The following is a 21731-nucleotide window of genomic DNA, read 5'->3' as shown; positions in this document are numbered from 1 at the left end:
TCGAACCCACAAAATGACGTTTGTGGGTCACATGATCATCAAGATGGCGACTATTTTTGACGTTGCGGTAATAGGAGCAGGAATTGAAGGGTCCTGCACTGCTTATCAGTTGGCACGCGATGGCAACACAACTCTTCTGTTGGAACAGGTACCTTCTTATGGAACCCCATATCGTCAAAGTCAAGATTGCATGATATAGCCTGGTCTAGCCGTTGTTCTTTGAACCCGTCATCTAAATTACGTTAGACCCCAGATCGTCGATACAAAATGGCGGCCTTTTAAATCGTCGTTAATGTATCTAGAGGGTACAAATTTAAGATTGAAAAATAACTCATCTATCTGATGGATCGAAGCAGATGCTTGAAATCTATTGAGATAGGAAAAAAGAAGTCATTATTGGGACTGGGAAAAACAATGATTATTATAAAACCTAAAATGGCATCAGTCAGACTGCAAAAAACACAGGGACTTGTCATGATTGATAATGGATGAGACCAATGATGGGGGTACCAGTATCCCTGCAACTGTACAATAAAATAATTTACATTATACAGGGATAGTGGACCTGGTCATTGATATTGGTTTTATTCATTTACTATCAATTGTGACAAGTCCCTGTGGCAAAAAAGGACCTTCCATAGATATTGAGGATCGCTATGTACTGTTGTAGTTTGATGAGCCCATAATATATCATAACATAATGAACTAAATAGAAGCGTCTAAAAATGTGTGCGGATAGTCTCTGAAGCAGATGCTTTAAGTGTAGATCCATTCAACTACTGAAACACTGCGCGTTATTATAACCTTGATTAACCTTGAAGTGGTGAATGTTTTTTACACTGGGCCCTTTAACCGGTATTGGGTATGCGTGTGCGGCCTTAAAACAGTTTGCAACTATAAGACCATGTTCATAAGCATATTAAGTCAATAAAGGCCTACTAATGAAGAATGTCTTGCAGAGCATTGGAATATCTTCCAAAGCTACAATCGAAGCAAGTGATGGTTTGGAATTTTTGATTTTTACAGTTTTTTTTACCTCATTCGAGAGGTAGTTCTCATGGCTCCAGTAGAATTATCAGGAAATTCTATGATGACGATGTTTACACTAAAATGATGAGCGAGGCCTACAGACAGTGGTCAAGGATTGAAAACATGACTGGTCAGGAATTGTACAAGTATGAAAAGCAGAGATGCTTGAAAATATATACTGAGTAATTAAACACATACGTTATCAAGCTTCGAATTACAGGCAGACTGCGATGTTGGTAGTTGGTTTTTTTAACGATCCTAAACAAGGCGAAAGTATCAGAAAATCAATGGTTCAAAACAATGCCAAACATATTGTTTTGACTAAAGAGCAAGTGCGGTCAGAATATCCAATGTTCAGATTCAAAGAAGATGCAGATCTTTTCTTGTTGGACCAAGAAGCTGGGATTTTGAAAGCTGATAAATGCCTACTCGCTGTGCAGGTACCATAGGTTGAAGGATGATTGTTCTAACCAAATAAGTTTACTGCAGCATGTAAAACTTTAAGCCTAAGCTCAAGCATTAAAGTTCTTATTTACATGTATTATTCTCTTTTCTTAACAAGAACCTGTTTAAGAGGTTCGGTGGAGTTCTACATGATGGTGAAAAGGTGCTGCAAATTGTCCCTGGTGATGTAGTCGATATACACACAAATAAAAACCTGTACAGAGCTAAAAAAGTTGTTATAACCGCCGGACCATGGACGACTAAGTTACTGAAACCACTCAGAGTTTCTCTTCACATCAAGGTAATAGATTGCCTAATTTGGTCAAGCAATAAACTAGATTTATTACCAACATGAACTAATTGATTTAATTGATTAATTGATGCGAATATGATAATTAATAGTTTTACTTTATTTCACCAGCCTGTACGTGTAACGGTCTGTTATTTCAAAGAGAAGATTCCAGGAACTTATGATTTATCATGCGCTCCAATTACACTTCATAATGATTATAGAGAAAACTCTTCATTTTATACCCTTCCTCCGTATGAATACCCACATCATATGAAGGTAAATACCAGTACTAGAATTTCAGGTTTAGTTGTTTCATTGGCAGACAAACTTAATGTCCCCGAAGTTTTCTTGCTTTATACTTTTTGGAATGCCTGGTTGCCACTGGTGGTGGCACCTATTTCATCTCAGAGGTGCCCCAGAGCTAAACTATGTTGGAAAGAATGCCTCTGAACTATTCCCTGTACCCTAAGAAATCAAAATCAGTTGTCATATCGAATTTGTTGATAATTCTAGGTGGCATTCCATGGGGGTCCTGAGATAGACCCTGATGATCGTGACAAAACCCAAAATAAAGAATATTTAGAGAGGATATGCGAGTATGTAAAAGATCATTTTCCTGGATTGGAGCAGATGCCTTCAATTATCGAGACTTGCATTTACACTGTAAGTAAGTTTCTAACTATTGTACATCGTCTGGGATTCAGACTATACCGTGCAGTTGCTCAAATACGATGTCAATGTACTCCTTTTATCGAATCTTGCCAAATTGGCAACCCTTATTCAATAGGATTGAACACTCTTCGTTCAGTCTAAAATCAGTTAGTCAAGTCATCTTGTTATGTACTATAACTTGAACAAAATTAAGTTATAAATTTTCCGTTAAATATCCATCATAGATAATTTACTGGAAAAAATTTAGTTAGTAAGTCCCATACATTTAAGACACTGTTGCATTGTATTCAGAATCTGCTGATTGTCTGCTGTTTTCTTACCAGATGACCCCTGATGAAGGCTTTGTCCTAGACTATCATCCACAACATAGGAACATTGTGATTGGTGCTGGGTTTTCAGGTGAGTGTTCTATTTAATCTTCGTTTTTAGAGTCCATGGTTTATAAATTTAATTCTTATTATGAAGTAAGATTCAAATTGTTCCTCCCCTATGGGCTCACTGATCACCCGCATTATTGGATTTTAATTGGCCGCACTTTTCAACTCTTGGCTTGCCTAGAAAATTTATAATTATTCATACCCCTCATTTTTCCTGGATGACGGTCAAAGACTAACTGACCCAAATTTCAATGACTGCTTTAAACCCTGCTCGTTGTGTTGATATTTCGAAATACTTCATGTATGTCCTAAAAAGATTGAAAAAATACTTACATCCTGCTCTACAGTTGCATGTTACATACTTGGCTTTTTAGTGGCCCCAAACGACAATTCATGCAAAGTTTTCATATCTCGTTTCAGGTCATGGATTCAAGTTGGCGCCAGTAGTTGGTAAACTGTTAAAGCAGTTAGTTACAGGTGAAAAACCGGCTTATGATATGAAACCTTTCAGCATGAAACGATTTGATATGGTTCCAAAAAGTTCCCTCTAACGGATTTGACACTGTCATACTTGGTGCGGGGAATGTTTTTTTGAGTAACTTGCCTGAAGTTGTTCAATGTAAATGAAACTTCATCTACAAGTTGAGTCATATGATTATTTAAGACGGTACCTCAAATCTACAAATTGTCGTCCTCTATTTTAAATAAATTAGAGTTGGAAAACTCAGGGAATTTGAGAAATTTTACTTAAAGCTAGGAAAACTCAGGGACTTCGGATAATGCTATTGACAACGTGTTTCTTTATCAGTACGTGATTCAATGAGAAATGAATTATTGTAATATTTTAAACCTAGGGATATGAAGCTACTGTACACTAGTAGCCAAAGCTTGTGCGTAAAATAAACTAGTAAGTCTACAAAGTACTACTCGTCTCGTTTATTTTACACCTGGCTCCTCTACGAATCTAGTAATGTAAATGCTACACCACAACCATTATCTCTAAATTTCTAGATTCCATTAATACCTGTATTGGACACTCACGAGAAAATACCACATGCAATAGATAGACAACGTACAGTCAATGTCATGGATGGCCAGATACCTGGTCATAAGTAAAATCTCACAGTTGATGATGAAAACATGTGTTTTCTGACTGTTTCAGCTCTAAATACTTTGATCATCAACTGTTGGTTTTTACTTATCAACTAATGAATGCTGAGATTAATATCAGTCAACCAGTCACCTGGTAGAGGTTTTACATGTGAAGTTAGTCGATTCAAAAAAGCACATAGCTGCATTAACTCTATTGGTGTCCAGCTCATTTAACCATTTTATGCATCGTAAAACACTATGTCCGGAGTTGAAAACACTAACACTGCGTAAACTTAGCTAGTGTATGGCCAAAGAAAAAACATACAAGCCAACTACTCTATTGAAGAATAATCACAGTATTTTATTTTAAAATCTTCCATATAATAAATACGGATTTTACATTGTTGAAATGATACATATCCTTTTAGTAGTATCTCCCGTCAATATGTAATGTTGTTTTATAGCTGCAAATCTTGATGATAGCACCTAGTTAATGCAGGTATCAAAGCTGCAGCCTGGGCCGACCCTTCAGCCATTCAATACTAGCTATTAAAATTTTTGATCGTCGAAGCTCTAACAGTTATTTTGAATCAAAAAAATAAGGTGACAAGTGCCAGACTAAAAAACATTTTACGACGACTTTTAAAAGTGATTGTCCAGACTTCAATCGAGAAGAATCACATATCTATGAACGGGGTGCGTCCAGGCTGCATAGTTGAAGGGAGGAGCTGCGTTAATTTTCAGGTCATCTCGACTGAAATTCATAAGATCACTTCACGTTCGCCAAGCTGCTGTCGCAAATTGCGAGGATTTTAAAAGAAATTTCAACCAAAACCAGAGATACGAAACCTCTCGTCCATTTCTCTTTATTCTGGTCCGCATTTTTATTTTCATAACTTAAAATTCGTTTATATATTATTTACAGAAAGAACTTACTCAACTGAAAGCACAGCATCAGCTGGTTGAATGACCTACAATATACGGGCTTTGGTAGACAAAACTCATTAAGGTGGAGAAAAATTGCTTTCGATGAGATTAAATTTGTTACAGCTCCTCACTCATAATTTTACAAGAAATAATCGAATAAGTCTCCCAGCGATCATCCTTTTTAGATCACCATTGAGAAACGTATGGTTGTAAAAGTGCAAATAATGGAAGATGCCAAAATATGGGTATTATAACATGAACATTCACTCTGAAGAAATATCTTTTTCAATGTACTGTAGACTGCTTTACTCAGTAGCGATGGAACTGTGAATACTTCACGACTGAATATTGATGATCAGTTAAAAATGGAATGTTATCTTTCTAAAATTCATCCATTTGAGCAGTTTTGAATTTCGACCAGTACCGAGTAAAGAAGTCAGTCTACTGTATTAGTACATGTAGCAGCTTCAAATGAATAAGTGTGACAAAACCATTTCATTAATCGTCACTAAACTAAGGCATGGTCAAAGGCTAACATACATAGTATTTCGGATTAAGTTCGGACTAGACTCGAACTGAACAATTTACAACGCGGAAGGACAAACAATCGTCTCTCAAACATCAGCATTTATCCTGTTGATCCTGAGGTTGTTCATGGTTCATACACTGCTGCTCTACAAATCAACACTCGCGCACTCGCAGTTTGGAGTTAAATGTGGTCCCTTGTTGTCGATAAAATACACCCAAGTAAACATTCATACATCTGCAGATTGTAACGATGTCAATACCGAAACAACGTATGTACGCAACAAAACTGTGCCGATTCTCTTACTGGGTACGACTTCCCTGATGTACTTAGCGTTGACACACAGGATTTCTTACTCTTGATCGGTTTTGTTTGACAAATTCAAGTTTCATGAACAAGAAGTGATTACATGTCGAAAATTGACATTCCCTCAACGATACTTCTTTGACAAGAAGTATTGCAAAGCTATAGTACTGAGGTTAGTAAATTGATGAAATCCCCTCAATTTACAGCCAGCATTTCAAAATTCATATACATTACTTGGAAGCGTCATCATCAATGAGATTCACAAGACTTCACCAATAACTAAATTCAAAACCTATACAATATTATACATTTTTTTCCTGGCCCTTCTCGTCCACGCAAACCGATCAAGAATGAGAATCTTTTATGCCAACAAGTCTATCTATATAGGAAAGAAGGGCTAGTTTTAATAGCCCTTTGACCCGACGTACGCACAGTCGCATACACTCTTTCATCGTTCTTTATGTATAAATGCAACCACTCACTCATATTGCGCGACATAACAAATTTAAACAGCCTGGTCGACACGAAGACAACAATCCGATTTATTGTGCGATTTCATACGGGACAGTTGAAGACGTACTTTTTTATGTTGTTTTCTTTTCGAGATGATGTTAAATGTTCAACGTCAACTTTACTATGCGCATTATATCGATAATCGTCCTAAGCAATTTTCCGCGTCCTCAAAGGAAGTAGTCGGCCTGCGGTTTTTTGGATGGAATACCTCTCGTATCTTGTGGCGCTGCTTCGAATATCGTGAAGTCTTTCTGTAAGTGTTCGTCTAGTTCCAATATTGCAGCGACATTTCCGCACCTGAATAACAATATACAAAACATTGCTGAAGTTCTCGGGCTGGAGGACTAGAACTACATGTACCGGTACTAGAGTACTGCATACTTTGAATTTTTCAGGATACTCTGATATCGTCTGAAATCTATTGTCTATTAGGTATGCAATTTCAGGAATAGATGTTTGGAAATTATCCATTAACTGATTTCACACAGATTCTCTCTTCAGAAATTATTGTATTAACTTGGATTAAGAATATTTTTCGTTTTATATTCAGAGTCTAATTAGTGATATCCGGCTGTTATTTAACAACCATAGGAATCAATAGTTCCACACCTAAAGCAGGGATTCATAACACGGCAGATGGACCAAGATCTATTTTGGGTTTCAGTCTTTCTTTAAAAGAGTTCTACCATTCCGATTTGATTAAATAAGAAACTACCCAATGAAATTTCCAGTTTCACGAAAAAGGTTACTCAAATTTTGGTGTAATCGCCAGTGGCAGCCTTATATTTTCGACGAGGACAACAATTCAAACTTCACCCTTTTAAAAGCGTAAACTTTTTCATGAAACTGGACCCTGTACAGAAAACAATTGCGATCCAACATACCTGTAACAGTAATTCGGCGCCGACCAAACTGTCAGCACGGTTTCGTTAAAATGCCATTTGTAACCTTCCATCACGAGTTGATGTGCTCGACAAATCAGATCGATATCATTGGCAGAATTAAACTGAGCGACGACGTCAACGCCGAATAGAAATCCAGCACCGCGAGGACTTACACCCCAACCCTGAGTATCTGCAATAGATAAATTGACATTCTCAACATCGGGGATAATTCCTTCCTCAACATTTCTATGGTTTCTGGGTTTCTTTCTAATTACCAAGGTAGTTTAAGTAAAACATGTGGCAAAATTACTGCCAATCACTTAATCTAAATTAAAATGGCTCTTCTAGACATTCATTTCAAAATCTACCGTACCACAACTTTGTTGATGATAGATCCTGGATTAGTTACCGGTATATGGTATGTAAGTTGTGTGAATCAAATAAAGCAACTTGAATTATACGACTTAGATTACGTCTTTATGGAAAATGTAATATCATTGGAAACCAATGGCTGCCATGACATATACGAGTTAAAAAACTTAACACATTTAACACATAGTTCACTGTCTTACAGAAAACCATTGATTTCAGCAATAGAAACCAAAATTAGAATTTTAACAGTTTCGAGACTTCATAGATAAATGTTCAAAGGATAACTGTGACTATGGTTGCAGTTTGTACCAGTGTCTTACCTTCTGGATCGGACCACAGTAGATCGCACATAGGACCATCGTGTGGCACCTCTTGTTTTCGATCGATAGCACGTATTTGATCTAAAGTCGTAATCGAAGGCGACAGACCACCGTGAACACAAAATATCTGTCGAAGTAAATAGCAATTCAATGTTAACGTCAATAAACTTAACTGACTAAACAGTCAATCAAGACAGACCGAGTTATCCAGCACCTAGTCTATGCACATTAGCCAATGTGTTGACATCATACTATGATGGTGGTGAGAAAATGTTTGTCATGCTACTCCTCTTAAAGCCATGGCACCTAGTCATCAAATTTGGTAATACATGACTCGGAATATAGGTAGAATGACCTAAGGCAGTTAACATATGTCAATGTTCAATGAAAAACCCAAACAATAGCATTTTGTAACTCAATGAAGTTACTGTTTTCTAGCCATTTCTACCGGTACTCATGCTGTGGTTGGGTATTTGCTAGTAGGCTTATATAATGAACGGACCTTTCAGAAAGGAATCATGGAAAATGATGCAATACATTTAGGTAGACATCAAAGCATTGTGCACATCAGATTCAGAAAAAAAAGTAAATTTTGCCCCTTCACCCACAAATACATGTGTTCTGCTTCAAAAGATGCTTCTTTTCGAAAGTGCCATCAAAATCAGATACAAATTGTGAACACATGATGAATGGCCTTCTGTTTTCAGGCATCATCGAAAGCAATGAGTAAAGAACCCTCCTAAATAACATTACTACTACGAAATACAGAGTAACTGCCTCATTTTCGGAAATGCTTCATACAACCTACCTTTCCATCGATGATAGCCGATAAACTAAGGTAGTCGAATATTTCAGTGCAATAACGCCACACCGTGATTGAGCCGTATTTACGTAGACACTCGTCGTAGAAACCGTAGACCTGAGTGATTTGTCGACTTTCGTGATTTCCGCGAATCAACGTGATTCGGTCGGGGTAACGTACCTTCAAATAACAACACAATCGTCTTTTAAATATTTAAAAAAAAAACAAAACAAAAAACATACTGTACAACAATACAGATTTTGAGTCCAATTCTTGAATTGAAATAGGCAGGAAAATTCTTTATTTTGTCCCTAGTAAAGATATCAAGGAAATAAAAGTGATTTCAATGTATATAGAATGTATAGAAGACAACAAAATAGAACTGAATTAAAACGTCATCGCTGATTAATCAATTATATTTCCAAGATTTCACTGATTTCAATTCAGCTTTATCAGGCGAGACATATGAACGAAATAAATCATCGGACAGTCAACGGTGAGTCTACAATCGATGCTCTAGTTAGCAGCAGAAATTTTGTCAATGGTCCAACAATTGAACAACAATTCTGACCTAAATTATAGCATTTCTGTCATTGATCGGTCTAGTAATGGAGAAAGTGAATTTCTTTTTGTTTTCAACCAGAAGTTCGTACCTTCAAAGCTAATAGTAGTAAAAACGTTTCGACGCTGTAAAACCCTCGATCTACGAAGTCGCCCATGAATAGATAATTAGTATCCGGCACGTCGCCGCCGACTTTGAAAAGTTCTTTTAAATCGTAAAACTGTCCGTGTATATCACCGCACACCTGCAACAGAAAAGAAACTATATTGTAGACTCAAATAATTTGCGAGTCTCGAAGGCTGACTAGTCTGTAGCTAGTCAGTCTTAAAATCCTTCGACGATTAATTAGACAAATGAAGGGCAGGGTCCCTACAGATCTATCAGTCATTCCTGCATAAAAAGAGTTTGAAAGGTGAAAATTTCAAATTTTTAGGACGTGTCTGCATCACTTTCGTCATCCCAATCGCTGTTGAGTCCTCCTAAATTGGTAGTGTCTCAGTAATCCGTTAATTTGGTGGTTTTGCAAGCACATATCTATCCTATAACCTTGATTTATTATTCAGTATAGCCACCTACTTTGGTGAAAAAAAAATCCCAACCCTTAACATCACAATTTAGATTTTAGGGAATCAAGGAGTTATAGGGTCCCTGTAGGGGTTTTAATCCCGGGTTGTGAGTGAGGGTGACGATGTGGCTTAACATGAGAATTAATCAATATATTCCGTTGTTGGCTCGCGTATCACTTACCGTTACTGGTGAATCGACCCTTTGAACATTGCTCTCTTCAATAAGAATTTCTCGAGCCCTCGCGCATAACGCTTTCACTTCGCTTTCCTTTATTATTTCACAGCGTCGTAGCTGTTCGATTTGCCTGAAAATACATTAATTTTTCTAATTCGTTAAGTTAGCTCGGAAGGCTCAAACCGATCTCGTAAAGGGGGCAGTGGATTGGAAGCTATTTGTTGCCCGAGAAATTCCATTATTATGCAAACCCTCTTCTGGATAATCAAGGAAATAATCATCCGGGGCCAGTTGCTCAAAAGTTGGTTAAAGATAACCAGTGGATAGATACCGTAGTAACAATAAACATTGTTTTAATTGTCACTTTGTCAACTATCAACTGGTTAACTCTTGAGCAACTGGCCCCTGATGGTAAGCAAGTGAGAATGGAGATCTTTGTAGGGGTATTTGCAGCCCCTACGGATGACACCCATGACCAGCCACACTAGGAAAGTTGAAAAGTGCGAATGAAGAGATGTACATGTATTATATACCTATAAACCTGACCATCCCATAAAAGGCCAACCAATAGCTACAATAGTGCCTTATAGCAGGAAGGTTGTTCACATGCGCACTAAGGTGTGCGACTGAGAAAATTGGAGGCAATAGAAAATTCAGTATCTAAACTCAGGCCAGTATATTCCGATATTGCAGATATTCAGACAGCCCTCCCCTGCGCTGCGCTTCTGGAGAATTTCGTAAAGCCTTTTAATACCTGTCCAAGTCACTACAATCAGCCATCCTTAGTTGTTTCAATTTTCAATGATGGCCCAAACCAAAATGCACTGAAAATAAAAGAATAAAGTCCATAATCTAAAATTTAATCGAGATTAGCAAAACTCAACAATTTATTCACAGACTACTCTTCTCCCGTGAAATATTTTCCCGGGTGGATTTTACGAATTACGAGAACCAAAACGGCTTGATTTATTACCTGTTCGAAATATTGCCACGTCGCAGATTCTATAGACAAATAATGAGGCTTCGGGTATGCTTTAAAAAGGGAATTTTAGGTATATTTTCTCCCCGAGAAAGCGATCGGATACAAAGTCACTCACACACAGCGCTTCCGCTTCTCTTCTCTGAACTATAATGACCTGAAATGACGTCATAGCCATGGGATAGTTGATCAAACTATGACGTCATAAACAATACATTTTTGATAAGTACATTGTGGAATATCATTTTCAAAAGAATTATGAATAAAGGCATTAAAATCGTCACGATAGGCTCGAACCCAAAACAATGAGTTTTGAGTTCTGAAAAAAATGATCGAGTCATTTTACTTTTTTGGCGTATAGGCCTAGGCCCTACGCCTATTTGAAATTATGGACATTTTTGAGCGGCGCCAAAGATGCCGACGGTAATTTACTAACGCAATTAATTGTTGTTAATCGGGCAAAATTAAAGGTTGAAAAACTAGGTCGATTCAGATACAAACTATCGATATTGTCGGCGCTCGATCAATATTTTGACGCCATTGAATTTTTTGCTTGTCAACGAGAGTTGTTTTTTACTCGTTTTGACGATTTCGAAAGTGATTTCTACTGACGTAGCTGTGTAAAATGGGAAATATACACACCGTCGGTCCTAACGAGGCCCTTATCATCTCTGGTTAGTGAATCAGAAGTAGATTATATGCGCTTAAAGATTGGTGACCTTCACTGATTCAATGAAATGAAAATCTTATCTTATTTACTTATTTCACTCCCTTCCACAGGTGGATGTTGCGGCGCTCAAAGCAAAAAGACGATTATTGGAGGCTGGGGTTGGGCATGGTGTTTAGTTACTGATGTCCAAGCGTGAGTATATTTAGATTTCCGTCGTTAAGATTTGAAAAATTGTTTCACTAGAGCGATATCGGTGTCGGTGGACAATCGTCTATCGTCAGATGAATGAATCATTCACACACTAAGTCATTGATAGAATGCACAGAAAATGAAGCACTGAACTTACGTAGAAGTCAATGTTGTATTAGTTGGGAATATCAACTATTGTTGATCATTTGATGTGCCAAAAACGATTGTGATTTAGAAATCATATGATAATGCACTGGCACCATCCACATGATGATGGTTATCATCATCACAGATGAAATGGATGCCTGGCAAGGCCTAGGTGTCCAACCCATCTTGCAATTATCAGTGATTAGGGGACAGGGGTTTTTGAATTGCAATGCCCTCAAAAATATAACCTACTACAAGAACTAGTACATGATAGAAATTATAGTAAAATATTTGTTCATTGTATTTGTTTATTTATTTATCTTGATAAGTTGGACATCAACTACTGATTTTTCGAAATATAAAACAGTACTGGATTATTTTGTTCCGATGGTCGTGATCTCTCATCTTTCAGGATTTCTCTCGAAGTGATGACCCTGAATCCAGTTTGCGAGCACGTCGAAACATCCGAAGGCGTACCACTGACCGTTACTGGTGTCGCCCAGGTGAAAGTCATGACCGAATCTGAACTGTTAACTACTGCCTGCGAACAGTTTCTCGGCAAGTCTCCGCAACAAATCGAGTCGGTCATCTTACAAACTATGGAAGGTCACCTCAGAGCTATATTAGGTACGTGAAGGTTCGATTCTAGACCAGTTCAAAAATTAGTAATTTACTAACGAATGTATTCCTTATTATAGAGTAACCTTTCCTAGGAAACTTGTCTTATACTTTGGGGCCAGTTTTATCACTGGGGCTAACTTAACCTTTTCAGTGCTATGGACGTGCTATGCACGCTTCTACTGCGTCACTTTGTGTGCGGCTGACGTGCAGAGCACGCATATCAGCTATTCTCTTCAAATTGACTGTAGCACAACAGCGATCGTTTTGTTTTGAATTGTCAGCACTTTACAAAAGAAAAACCTTATAAAAATTGTTTTGCAAATCATCAAAATCTTGTAGATTGCGCATGCGTATTAATGGGAAAATCAAAATAATAACTAACATTATAATTTTTTTTAAATTCTGGCATTCTTCTGGGTTCTGGGTTAATTCATTCTAATACCAGTCTTTAAAACCGGTCCTAAGAGTTTCAAGAGTTAGCCCCTGAGTTAAAGTTAATACCAGTCTATAAAACCTGGCCTGGAATAACCCTTAATTCATGGAAGTAGATTAACTATTAATAACGAAATGTATTTTTAAAGGTACGTTAACAGTAGAAGATGTGTATCAAGATCGAGATAAATTCGCTCAGCTCGTCAGAGAAGTTGCGTCGCCTGACGTCGGCAGAATGGGCATCGAAATTCTCAGTTTTACGATCAAAGATGTCTACGACGATGTCGAGTACCTATCGTCGCTCGGTCGCGCGCAAACCGCCGTCGTTAAACGTGACGCCGACATCGGCGTCGCTGAAGCCAACCGAGATGCTGGAATTCGGGTAGGTTTCATGACAGTGTAATATGACTGACCCATAGTTGAGTTAACTGGGTTAAAAAGTTGCCCCATGTTTTGTTCATGTTTCGGTATCTTTGTGCAATGGGTTAGTTATGGGTCACGCCAAATAAGTATCAATCCAAACCAAATCACTCTATGAAATGAATAACTAAGGAAATCATCCCCATTTCAACATCAAAAGAAAAAGAAGCTCATTCGTGTATACGTCGATTTTATTACGTAAATCAAATTTGTTACTTAAAGTTCAGTATTAGTTGTCAATCTAAAAATGTATACCACGGTTATATTACCTAAGTATCCAAAATAAAATCTGCACCACCAATCACCTGTGGTTCAATCAATCCCATTATCAAAAAAGACAATGCCTAAAGTATTGCTTAAAATGCCTGAAAAAATTTTTGTGAAAGAACTGTTGCATCTGAAGTATCTTCTCTTATTGTAGGAAGCAGAATGTGAAAAAGCAAAGATGGATGTGAAATATTCCGCCGATACTAAAATAGCCGACTCTGTCAAAGATTACCAAATGAAGAAATCTGAATTTGATATGGAAGTTAATGCAAAGGTACATAAATTCTGGTAAATTTCCAGTGGATGCCCTTTAAAACCCGAGAAGATTTGAATTTGAATTGGAATTGGAATTGGTATAACAGATTAGAAATGGTTGCAGCTACAATAGACAATCCATGAGCAAAACCTAATCTAATCCTGATGTTTAAATCTCGAATTGTTGATTACTTTGACTAGAAAATTTCTGAAAATTATCAGATCATTCATCGTATTGTTCTTCAGAAAGCCGAGGCTGAATTGGCGTACGAACTGCAGGCAGCGAAAGAACGACAAAAAATCCGTAGTGAGGAAATCGAAATCGAGGTCGTTGAACGTAAAAAACAGATTGAAATCGAAGAGAAAGAAATCCTACGTAAGGAAAAAGAGCTGATCGGTACGGTGAAACGTCCCGCCGAGGCGGAGGCTTACAAAGTGCAACAAATAGCCGAGGGTAAACGGTGAGTTTTGACGTGTTCGTTTCTATATGAAATTCGATGATGGTAAACCGGTTTCGGAGGACGGTTCGAAAGTCTTTCGAACCCTCCGTATCCTCTTTCAAAAACCATAGAAGAATCAGAAAATTTTGAAAAATCAGTTATCAGTAATTGGCATCTATGACACATGACCAATGTTGGTCCTTCGTCGAATGTTTGAAGTCGTAGTTTTCGATAGATGAAAAATGACATCAAATTTATTCCAAAATTGTACCATAAGATGAAAAATGACATCAAATTTATTCCAAAATTGTACCATGAATTTTGCTATGCTCGATTGGGCTTCAATGGGTTTTATGCTCAAGGGGTTTTTAAGTCAAGCCTACAGTAGAATTAAACAAATTATTTGAATATGAGTACAGCAAGATTTACACAGGTCAAATCATGTGACAGTACAGCTATTATTCAATCATGAAGTTTTAATTGTTGGGATTCTTCCGTGGTTTTATAAATTGACTGATAGCGTGGGATGATACTCAATTGGTAATTGAATGATATTTTTGTAAGGCTAGATTTGCATTCGCCTCTAAATAGTAGACGATTTTGATGAATTTGCGATCGTCATTTTCCAGCACTCAAACAGTCGAAACAGCTCGCGCCGAGTCGGAGAAAATCAAACTGATCGGACAGTCGGAAGCGGGCGCTATCGAAGCAGTCGGTAAAGCGGAGGCCGAACGTATGAGATTAAAGGCAGCCGCATATAAACAATACGGAGAAGCAGCCGTATTGAATCTCGTACTCGACACACTACCTAAGGTCAGTCGCCGATAATTATCTTCGAGACTTTCTCGTGCGCCTTGAACTTTTACTGACCAACTCGATAAGGTCCTCCGTCTGTTGTGTGAGCCGCTTAATTGATTTAGGGGCTGGACTAAACCGCGCGGCCATCTTCAAAGAATCACCTGTACTCCATAACTGTTGACCGTTTATATGGCCCGTGGCTCCCTATTCATTATGTAATAAGTCAAACTCCCGAGGGTAATATGCGCTGCTGCATTTTAAGTCATTTCTGTTTGTTTACAATGCCGTTAGCCGCGCCTTTTAACTCAGCGTTTCACGCGCCGGTAATTTTTCAGGTGGCAGCTGAAGTCGCCGCTCCACTGGCAAAGACCGATCAAATAGTAATGATCGGTGACGATCGAACATCGGCGGAGGTCAGCAAATTAATCAGTTCACTACCACCGACCGTGCAGGCGTTGACTGGTGTGGATTTATCAAAGGTGAGTTGTTAGTAGCTGGAGAATAACACGATAATCCCTGATGTTCATCGTCGTTTCATTGAAGCGACCGTCTTTTTGGACGGGTCAACATTGATGTTGATTTATTACCGGTTTCTATCTATAATATAAGATAAAAAGTGGGGGAGGTATTTATTGAAGTAGTCCTTACTCATTTTGAATAACCCGTCTTTTTGTTTTGTGCATTCGTAGGTTCTTTCGAAGATCCCCGGAGCTGTTGCATAAGAAAAGAGAACGAAGTAATCACGCAAAAAAAAAAACAAGAATTTTTTATCAGGTCAAAAAAAAGTTGAAACTTCTGTTATCGGTAGTAGTTTGTATTCATGTTATCGTTGTTCCTATCCTGTCTGCATGGCTTGCATGCAAAACGATATATTCAGTATCCTTACTTAGCATCAATGTGACAAAAGAAATTCAGGTATTACAGACTAGTCTCTAATAGTCTTTAGTCTTGATGTCTAAATAAATAACTTAACGTTACACAGTTGTGGATTAACCTTTAGATTACTGGACGACCAGGATCCAGTTCCACAGTTCTGGGTTAAATTTAACCCTAGAGTTAAAACTTTGAAAATGAACTGATCTTTACTCAGAGTTAACTCTAATTCACAACTGTGGAACCGGGCCCAGGGCATTTGTCGGGCAGTCAATACTTAGATTTAAGACCAGTCTTAGTTCATTTTGGTTTTATGGCCAAATTTAACATTCTAAGGCGAGTCCCAAGATTTGAGATGATTTTGCACTACTGACTGGACTCCCTATTCAATCACAAGTTCATCAAGTGGTTTATGCACTTGTTTATTTATACTTGGTCATACTCGGAAGGGTAAGAAAATCTACCAAGTGAAACAAAAAAACCCACCAAATTTGATTCACAACTGCAGAAAGAGTTTCTTGCATTCGAAGCTATTTTTCCACAACCACAAAATTGTTGTTCCAAGTGATGTTCACAAATGGTAGAGCAACATGTTTAAATGACTGGCATAATAAGTAAGGATTTTCCGTGTTCAGCTGCTCTTTTTCGTTTGTAAACCTAGTCACATTTTATTTTGCGCTCAACTCTGCTTCAAAAGTAGAATTTTCCAATCGAATACTCAATTGGTAACGCGTAGGGAGAAGTTCTGTAGATTCAACTCGGGCTTGAATAGTTTTGTACCGGGGGTCCCGTTGAATTGAAACTTTTCTAGAAAAAAAAATCAAATTCGAAGTAATTTAATGAATTGATTCCATGTATGGGAACAAAAACAACATGAGTTAATATATATTGCTAGTTATTTCGGCAGATGTCATCGTCATTGCACACGCATTACAATATAGGTAATTTCAAAACTTAACATTCATGGTTCCCACAGTACAGGGAAATTGGGAAAAACTTGAGAATTTTGGGAAATATTTGGGAATTTGAGTCATTTTCTTCAAATCACGGAAATATTTGGGAAATTCATTTACATTTCAGTATTGCATTTGCCGAGGGCATCTTTCTTCGGTAATTTCTCTTGAAAGTCACCTTTATCAACCAGTCACCACTGAAATGTTGACCGCATGATGATATCTGTTCACTTTAACGAAGGCCCAATTTCCATTAGGGAAAATTTAAAAACTTCCCATTAAACACTTGGGAAAAACTTTTTAATCCATGAAACCGTGGGAACCATGAACATTTCAAAGAACAAATTCATGTAAATATGTCATCCATAAGAAAGATCGGACGTGTAACAAGTGGCTCTTTCTTTGTTAATACATAATTTAGACGCGTCAACTGAGCTACTTCAACTGAGTTACTTTGGTTCCTTTGTGTTCCTTTTTGCGATCTGATACTGACCTGTAATGCAACTATTGTCTATAGTGTAGATATGAGGTCACGTACGAATGATACACATCAAATAAAACATAAAATTCTGTCGCCGTTTGATTCGATCATTTCACGTTTCATACGGTGGTAGCTCGTTTATACCAATTGCTCTAGATGATTAATGATAATAAATATTACATGACATGGAAACAAATACTGATATATATCTATATATATACATGAAATAAAAATTATGTGTCATTATTGTCATCAATGTAGGACTATTTAAAGTGTATTTGAATCTGGTTGATATGGTATAAGTTTAAGGTATTTAAGCCGATTTGTGTGAATTTTTAATGTACGTTTGCTATTTTTGGTCTGAAAATGGTCGAGTTTATAGATATTCGCGTTCGAAATGGATAACGGTGATAGACTAATCTTAGTATTTGCACTAGAGCTATGTCTAGATACGCTGTAGAGTTTGAAACATTCTTGGAAGTAAGAATAAAATGCGTATTGTCTACGCTGATAATGACATCAATTGCGTAAACCTAGAAGTATCTACATCCTTTATCAATTGGTCAGGTCAAGGCATTGTCTATAAACTATCGTCTTATGTAGAATATCATTATCTGGATGGGTTTTGATAATCGATTGTATCAATTGACCATACATCAATAAGCCTGTGCTAGTACTGACCGAGTTCGACAGATTACTAAATGAATATGATCTACTGTGGCACCAACCCCTGTTATCGTGGAGTGTTTGATCTACTTTACAGTAAACCTCGCCTTATTCGGACATGCCCAACTCGGACTTTGGACTTACTCGGACAAAACAAAGCCATTTTCGCGATTCCTAACTTATCTTGTATACAACTGATGGTCGAGCTCGCTTGGAAATAGCTGTAAAGGGGTTAAAGTAATGGCACAGTTCAGTTCCTTGCGTACTGAAATAAGGCTCAAAATGCATGTGTTAATGTAGTTTAGGTATGAGCACTATTTGTATATATTGTTAATATTGAGTTGATTATTTGTTTTTCCGTAATAGCTATTATTATTGGTTTGTCTCTGTATATAGACACATTTAACGTGTTCGCATTGTAAAAAAAGAAAACCAAAAATTGTAATCATAATTTACTCATTGTTTCTAGTATGGAATGATGATTTATGAAAAAAGTGGTTTTCTAATTCGAGCGAATGGACAGCCTGTTTACATCTATTAGCGAATTATTTTAGCAATTGTAACTCAATGGGCTGGCTGTATAGACCAGTTTTTTTCTCGCTGACTTCATGGTTAGCTAAATCTATTACTACCAGGTATTTGTTAACACCCTCAGCACTCTATCGGCCAATTCTGAATAATGGCTGATTATGTTATAGCTCTACTAACAGCCAAACAGGTATTGAGCGTAAAGTAAAATCTGGTCTGTGGCAGCGTTCACACAAAGATTCTGGGCTTAGGAAGATGTGTACTTGTGTGGTGCTGAATTTGCCAAAATACTGCGCATAATAAGTCGGCATTGGTACATAACTTGGCGCTTAGAAAGCCCGCTAAAATTGTTATGCCAATGTGGAGAGTGTCCTTCAAGATTTGATTACCATGCTATCTTCTTTTTCTTGTATTTTCTTGCCTTGCGAATGATGGTCTGAATTGCAAATTGGGTGTTAAACTACAATTAAATTCTGTATTTTGTAAGAAAGTTTAAGCCTCGAATAATGCGACTACAACTGCCTATGTTATGTCTTGGTTCTTTTCAGTGGCTTCTTGTGTTAAAAACTGAAGTCAAAAACTATTAAATTGTTTGAAGCGCATGAATGAACTACAATCATCCCCGTGGTTGAGTAAAGCGCACTACTGGCGCAGCTTGCTAAGCACCAAGTCTTGTGTCTACATTACAGAAAATATGCAACCATTTCAGCACCATACCGATATCTAATTCACTTTCTGTGCTTTCTAAGCCCGATGTTTTTGATAATGAACGAAATAAGCCACGAATAGGCCTCGATAATTTAATGATGTGAACGTTTAATACTGTACTGAAATCCTTGTGTAAACGCCGCTCTTAAAATTGCCCCATAACGTGAATTAACTTCTTCGTACTTTTTGAAGTGCTGTGAATGGCAGCAATCTCCGGCTACTTGGAACAAAATCGATGCTTTTTTGAATTGATCAATCGACTCAAGCTTGAGATTGTATTTTGACATTATGATAATAATCGTATAATGGATTGTATCGTATATACTACTAACATATTTATTGTTACGATAATAGCAATTTTATGCCTAACATTGAATCGACATGCATGCGCATATATAAACTGTAACGTGCGATTTCAAACATGGTTGACGATTTTATGTTTAACGCTCGTTCAGCGTTGAAACGCTCTCAGTAACAGTTGAATTGGATAAATATCGCCGTGGTTACCGCAGGAATCCTGTAATAGAGGTTTTTGCCATGTGCTGTTTGTCTAATCAATTCATACAATTGACTCTTTACACTAGCCGTGCATTAGCAAATATAGTATTGTCGCATGCAGTGCCAAACAACATATTCAACTATTTTCTGACTAATACATTTTTCAGTCACACGCGTATACTACTGGAATGAAATTTTCTCATCTAAGGTTCTATTATATAACGAGTAAAAATCAGTATAGCTTTGTTTCCTAGACAACTACGCCCTATATATCGATGAGAAATTTTTCAGATTTATATAAAAGATAATCGGATGTTATCATTATGGTGTTTGTGCAATTGAACGTAGTGCCTCGCTCGACCCGACCTCGCTTGATGTATTTTTCAACGTGTATTTTTTTCTAAAAAGGCAGCTCAAGTCGATACGTGTAATACCAAGTACTTTGCAATTTGTATTGTGGATGTATAACCAACTATCCCCAAATTTTTTGGTCGCCTGAAGTTTGTTATGGAATTTTACATAAGCACAGCTTATTGATACACCGTGAAAGATTGGAAACAATTTTGATAGTTTGCACTCCTATTTGGATCACGAAAATCTATTGCTGCAAATGCCTCGCACACTGAATGCACCCCTCCCATTTTATAGCTTGTTTGGAGTGACACTCGACGCTTCTAACCATCCCTGATGATTATTTTACTTCCTTGATCCAGTATCGCGGTTGTTAATTGGAGTTGCAGTTTAAACAAAAATCATTTTCAATGAAAATTATAAACCAAAGGGGCTAAATTTAACTCAGAACTGTCAAACTTCGACTGGCTCCTGCTCATTATCTAAATCTTAGTAAATTGATTCCCTGATCTCTTCAATAGTGAACACTTTGAAAGAAGGCCTCCTTTTTAGTGAAACTGCCTGTGGAGGAATGTCACTCCGCCACAATCATGACATGACTAAAGAAATATCTTCATGTTCTGAAATCGATATGTGTTTTCGAAATCATTGATTTTCAGAAAGAATCATCACGGCCCAATGCGAAGTCTAATGACGGTTTTCAGACTTGTTGAATTTCAATGTCCCTTTCATCATCGGGTCCGCGCTGTTTTGATAGTCGACCATTAAACCCTCTACTGAAGAGTTTTTATGATAGCAGCAAGTCAGTCTTTCATGGGAGTCGTGTATGCAGTTGTCGTTTTTGTGTACGAACTTCGTTTGTTTTACGCCATGTAGAAAAATTCGAATTTTCAATTTGAAATTTTAGTTCAAATTTTTATTTATAGATATTTTTACTGACATTATTGTAATGATAACCTACATAGTTAATCAATAACTATTCAGTAGATGTGTAGCTGTATACGTATTTTGAAACAATAAACAAGTCATCTATTTTATGATGTTAATTCCCTAGTGTTGTTGATTGAGCGATTATAAAACCAAGGATCATACCAGCTGAGTATTGCACAGTAAACGTGGATATCATAATGATATAATGCCGATGAAGTAGAAATGATGCCATGATGCTGAAGTTCACAGAGAACACCAATTTCCCAGCTTTTGTAGACATGATTAAATAGACGCCTTCATCATCATCATCCTAGCTTGGAGTAATCATTTGACTAACCAGCCTCAATCAACAGGCTGATTATTCCGCTGGTACATAGGTTGGCGTAGTGATGGTGGGGATGGGTTTGAGATGCCGGTTGTAACTCGAGTCCTGGGAGTTTGGGTACTAACTCGATTTCAAGGGAAGTTACCTTCGCAGTTGCATACTGACAAAATTAGGTAAGATGAACTGGCACCAGCTTCCGACTGGAATACCTCGGCATTTTCATTAGGAGTTTTCACACAAATGGGAATAATTCGACATGAAAGTTAATAGGAAATTAACTAACGAGTATTTGGTGGATGAGAATGTTTTCGATTCAGACAATTCACACGGTCTCCAGCGAT

The 21731-nt window shown here is 37.4% G+C and overlaps 3 protein-coding genes across 7 annotated transcripts; 2 read left to right on the top strand and 1 right to left on the bottom strand.

The window, feature by feature from the left end:
* The first annotated feature begins 36 nt into the window (after nt 1-36).
* LOC141898267 (peroxisomal sarcosine oxidase-like) lies at nt 37-4965 on the top strand. Of its 5 annotated transcripts, XM_074784101.1 has the most exons (9): nt 37-148; nt 1027-1175; nt 1250-1469; nt 1592-1774; nt 1895-2041; nt 2279-2432; nt 2729-2836; nt 3235-3291; nt 4832-4965. In XM_074784101.1, exons 1-9 carry the CDS (start codon nt 44-46, stop codon nt 4870-4872), a joined length of 1164 nt encoding a protein of 387 aa, XP_074640202.1. In that variant the 5' UTR covers nt 37-43; the 3' UTR covers nt 4873-4965. The 5 variants fall into 5 exon arrangements, with proteins under 5 accessions (XP_074640202.1, XP_074640203.1, XP_074640201.1 ...); XM_074784102.1 differs by lacking the exon at nt 4832-4965 and having other exon boundaries at nt 2279-2428; nt 2761-2836; nt 3235-3727; XM_074784100.1 differs by lacking the exon at nt 4832-4965 and having other exon boundaries at nt 3235-3727.
* An 853-nt stretch (nt 4966-5818) lies between these two features.
* LOC141898268 (serine/threonine-protein phosphatase 4 catalytic subunit) lies at nt 5819-10984 on the bottom strand. Its single transcript, XM_074784105.1, has 8 exons — nt 10833-10984; nt 10614-10683; nt 9866-9989; nt 9210-9362; nt 8563-8736; nt 7755-7881; nt 7063-7252; nt 5819-6475 (listed from the first exon to the last, which is right to left on the bottom strand). Exons 2-8 carry the CDS (start codon nt 10637-10639, stop codon nt 6346-6348), a joined length of 924 nt encoding a protein of 307 aa, XP_074640206.1. The 5' UTR covers nt 10640-10683; nt 10833-10984; the 3' UTR covers nt 5819-6345.
* Nucleotides 10985-11366: 382 nt separating this feature from the next.
* LOC141898285 (flotillin-2-like) lies at nt 11367-21155 on the top strand. Its single transcript, XM_074784128.1, has 9 exons — nt 11367-11512; nt 11619-11700; nt 12257-12471; nt 13047-13279; nt 13739-13858; nt 14086-14300; nt 14909-15092; nt 15413-15556; nt 15767-21155. Exons 1-9 carry the CDS (start codon nt 11464-11466, stop codon nt 15797-15799), a joined length of 1275 nt encoding a protein of 424 aa, XP_074640229.1. The 5' UTR covers nt 11367-11463; the 3' UTR covers nt 15800-21155.
* Nucleotides 21156-21731: the final 576 nt, after the last annotated feature.

The sequence above is a fragment of the Tubulanus polymorphus genome, chromosome 2 (genome assembly GCF_964204645.1).
Source record: "Tubulanus polymorphus chromosome 2, tnTubPoly1.2, whole genome shotgun sequence".
NCBI lineage: Eukaryota > Metazoa > Nemertea > Palaeonemertea > Tubulaniformes > Tubulanidae > Tubulanus > Tubulanus polymorphus.
The sequence above is the reverse complement of the archived record's forward strand: the minus strand, read 5'-3'. Positions and strand labels throughout refer to the sequence as shown.

What these genes read in the sequence shown, in the direction of transcription:
- LOC141898267 (XM_074784100.1), top strand. Translation starts at nt 44, where the DNA reads ATGGCGACTATTTTTGACGTTGCGGTAATAGGAGCAGGAATTGAAGGG. An exon ending in AATGCCTACTCGCTGTGCAG is followed by an intron (nt 1,470 to 1,591) that starts GTACCATAGGTT and finishes TTTCTTAACAAG; the next exon opens with AACCTGTTTAAGAGGTTCGG. An exon ending in GACTTGCATTTACACTGTAA is followed by an intron (nt 2,433 to 2,728) that starts GTAAGTTTCTAA and finishes CATTGTATTCAG; the next exon opens with AATCTGCTGATTGTCTGCTG.
- LOC141898268 (XM_074784105.1), bottom strand. Translation starts at nt 10,639, where the DNA reads ATGGCTGATTGTAGTGACTTGGACAG. An exon ending in GATTGTAGTGACTTGGACAG is followed by an intron (nt 9,990 to 10,613) that starts GTATTAAAAGGC and finishes ATGTATTTTCAG; the next exon opens with GCAAATCGAACAGCTACGAC. An exon ending in GGGTCGATTCACCAGTAACG is followed by an intron (nt 9,363 to 9,865) that starts GTAAGTGATACG and finishes TTTCTGTTGCAG; the next exon opens with GTGTGCGGTGATATACACGG.
- LOC141898285 (XM_074784128.1), top strand. Translation starts at nt 11,464, where the DNA reads ATGGGAAATATACACACCGTCGGTCCTAACGAGGCCCTTATCATCTCT. An exon ending in ACCGAGATGCTGGAATTCGG is followed by an intron (nt 13,280 to 13,738) that starts GTAGGTTTCATG and finishes CTCTTATTGTAG; the next exon opens with GAAGCAGAATGTGAAAAAGC. An exon ending in ATATGGAAGTTAATGCAAAG is followed by an intron (nt 13,859 to 14,085) that starts GTACATAAATTC and finishes ATTGTTCTTCAG; the next exon opens with AAAGCCGAGGCTGAATTGGC.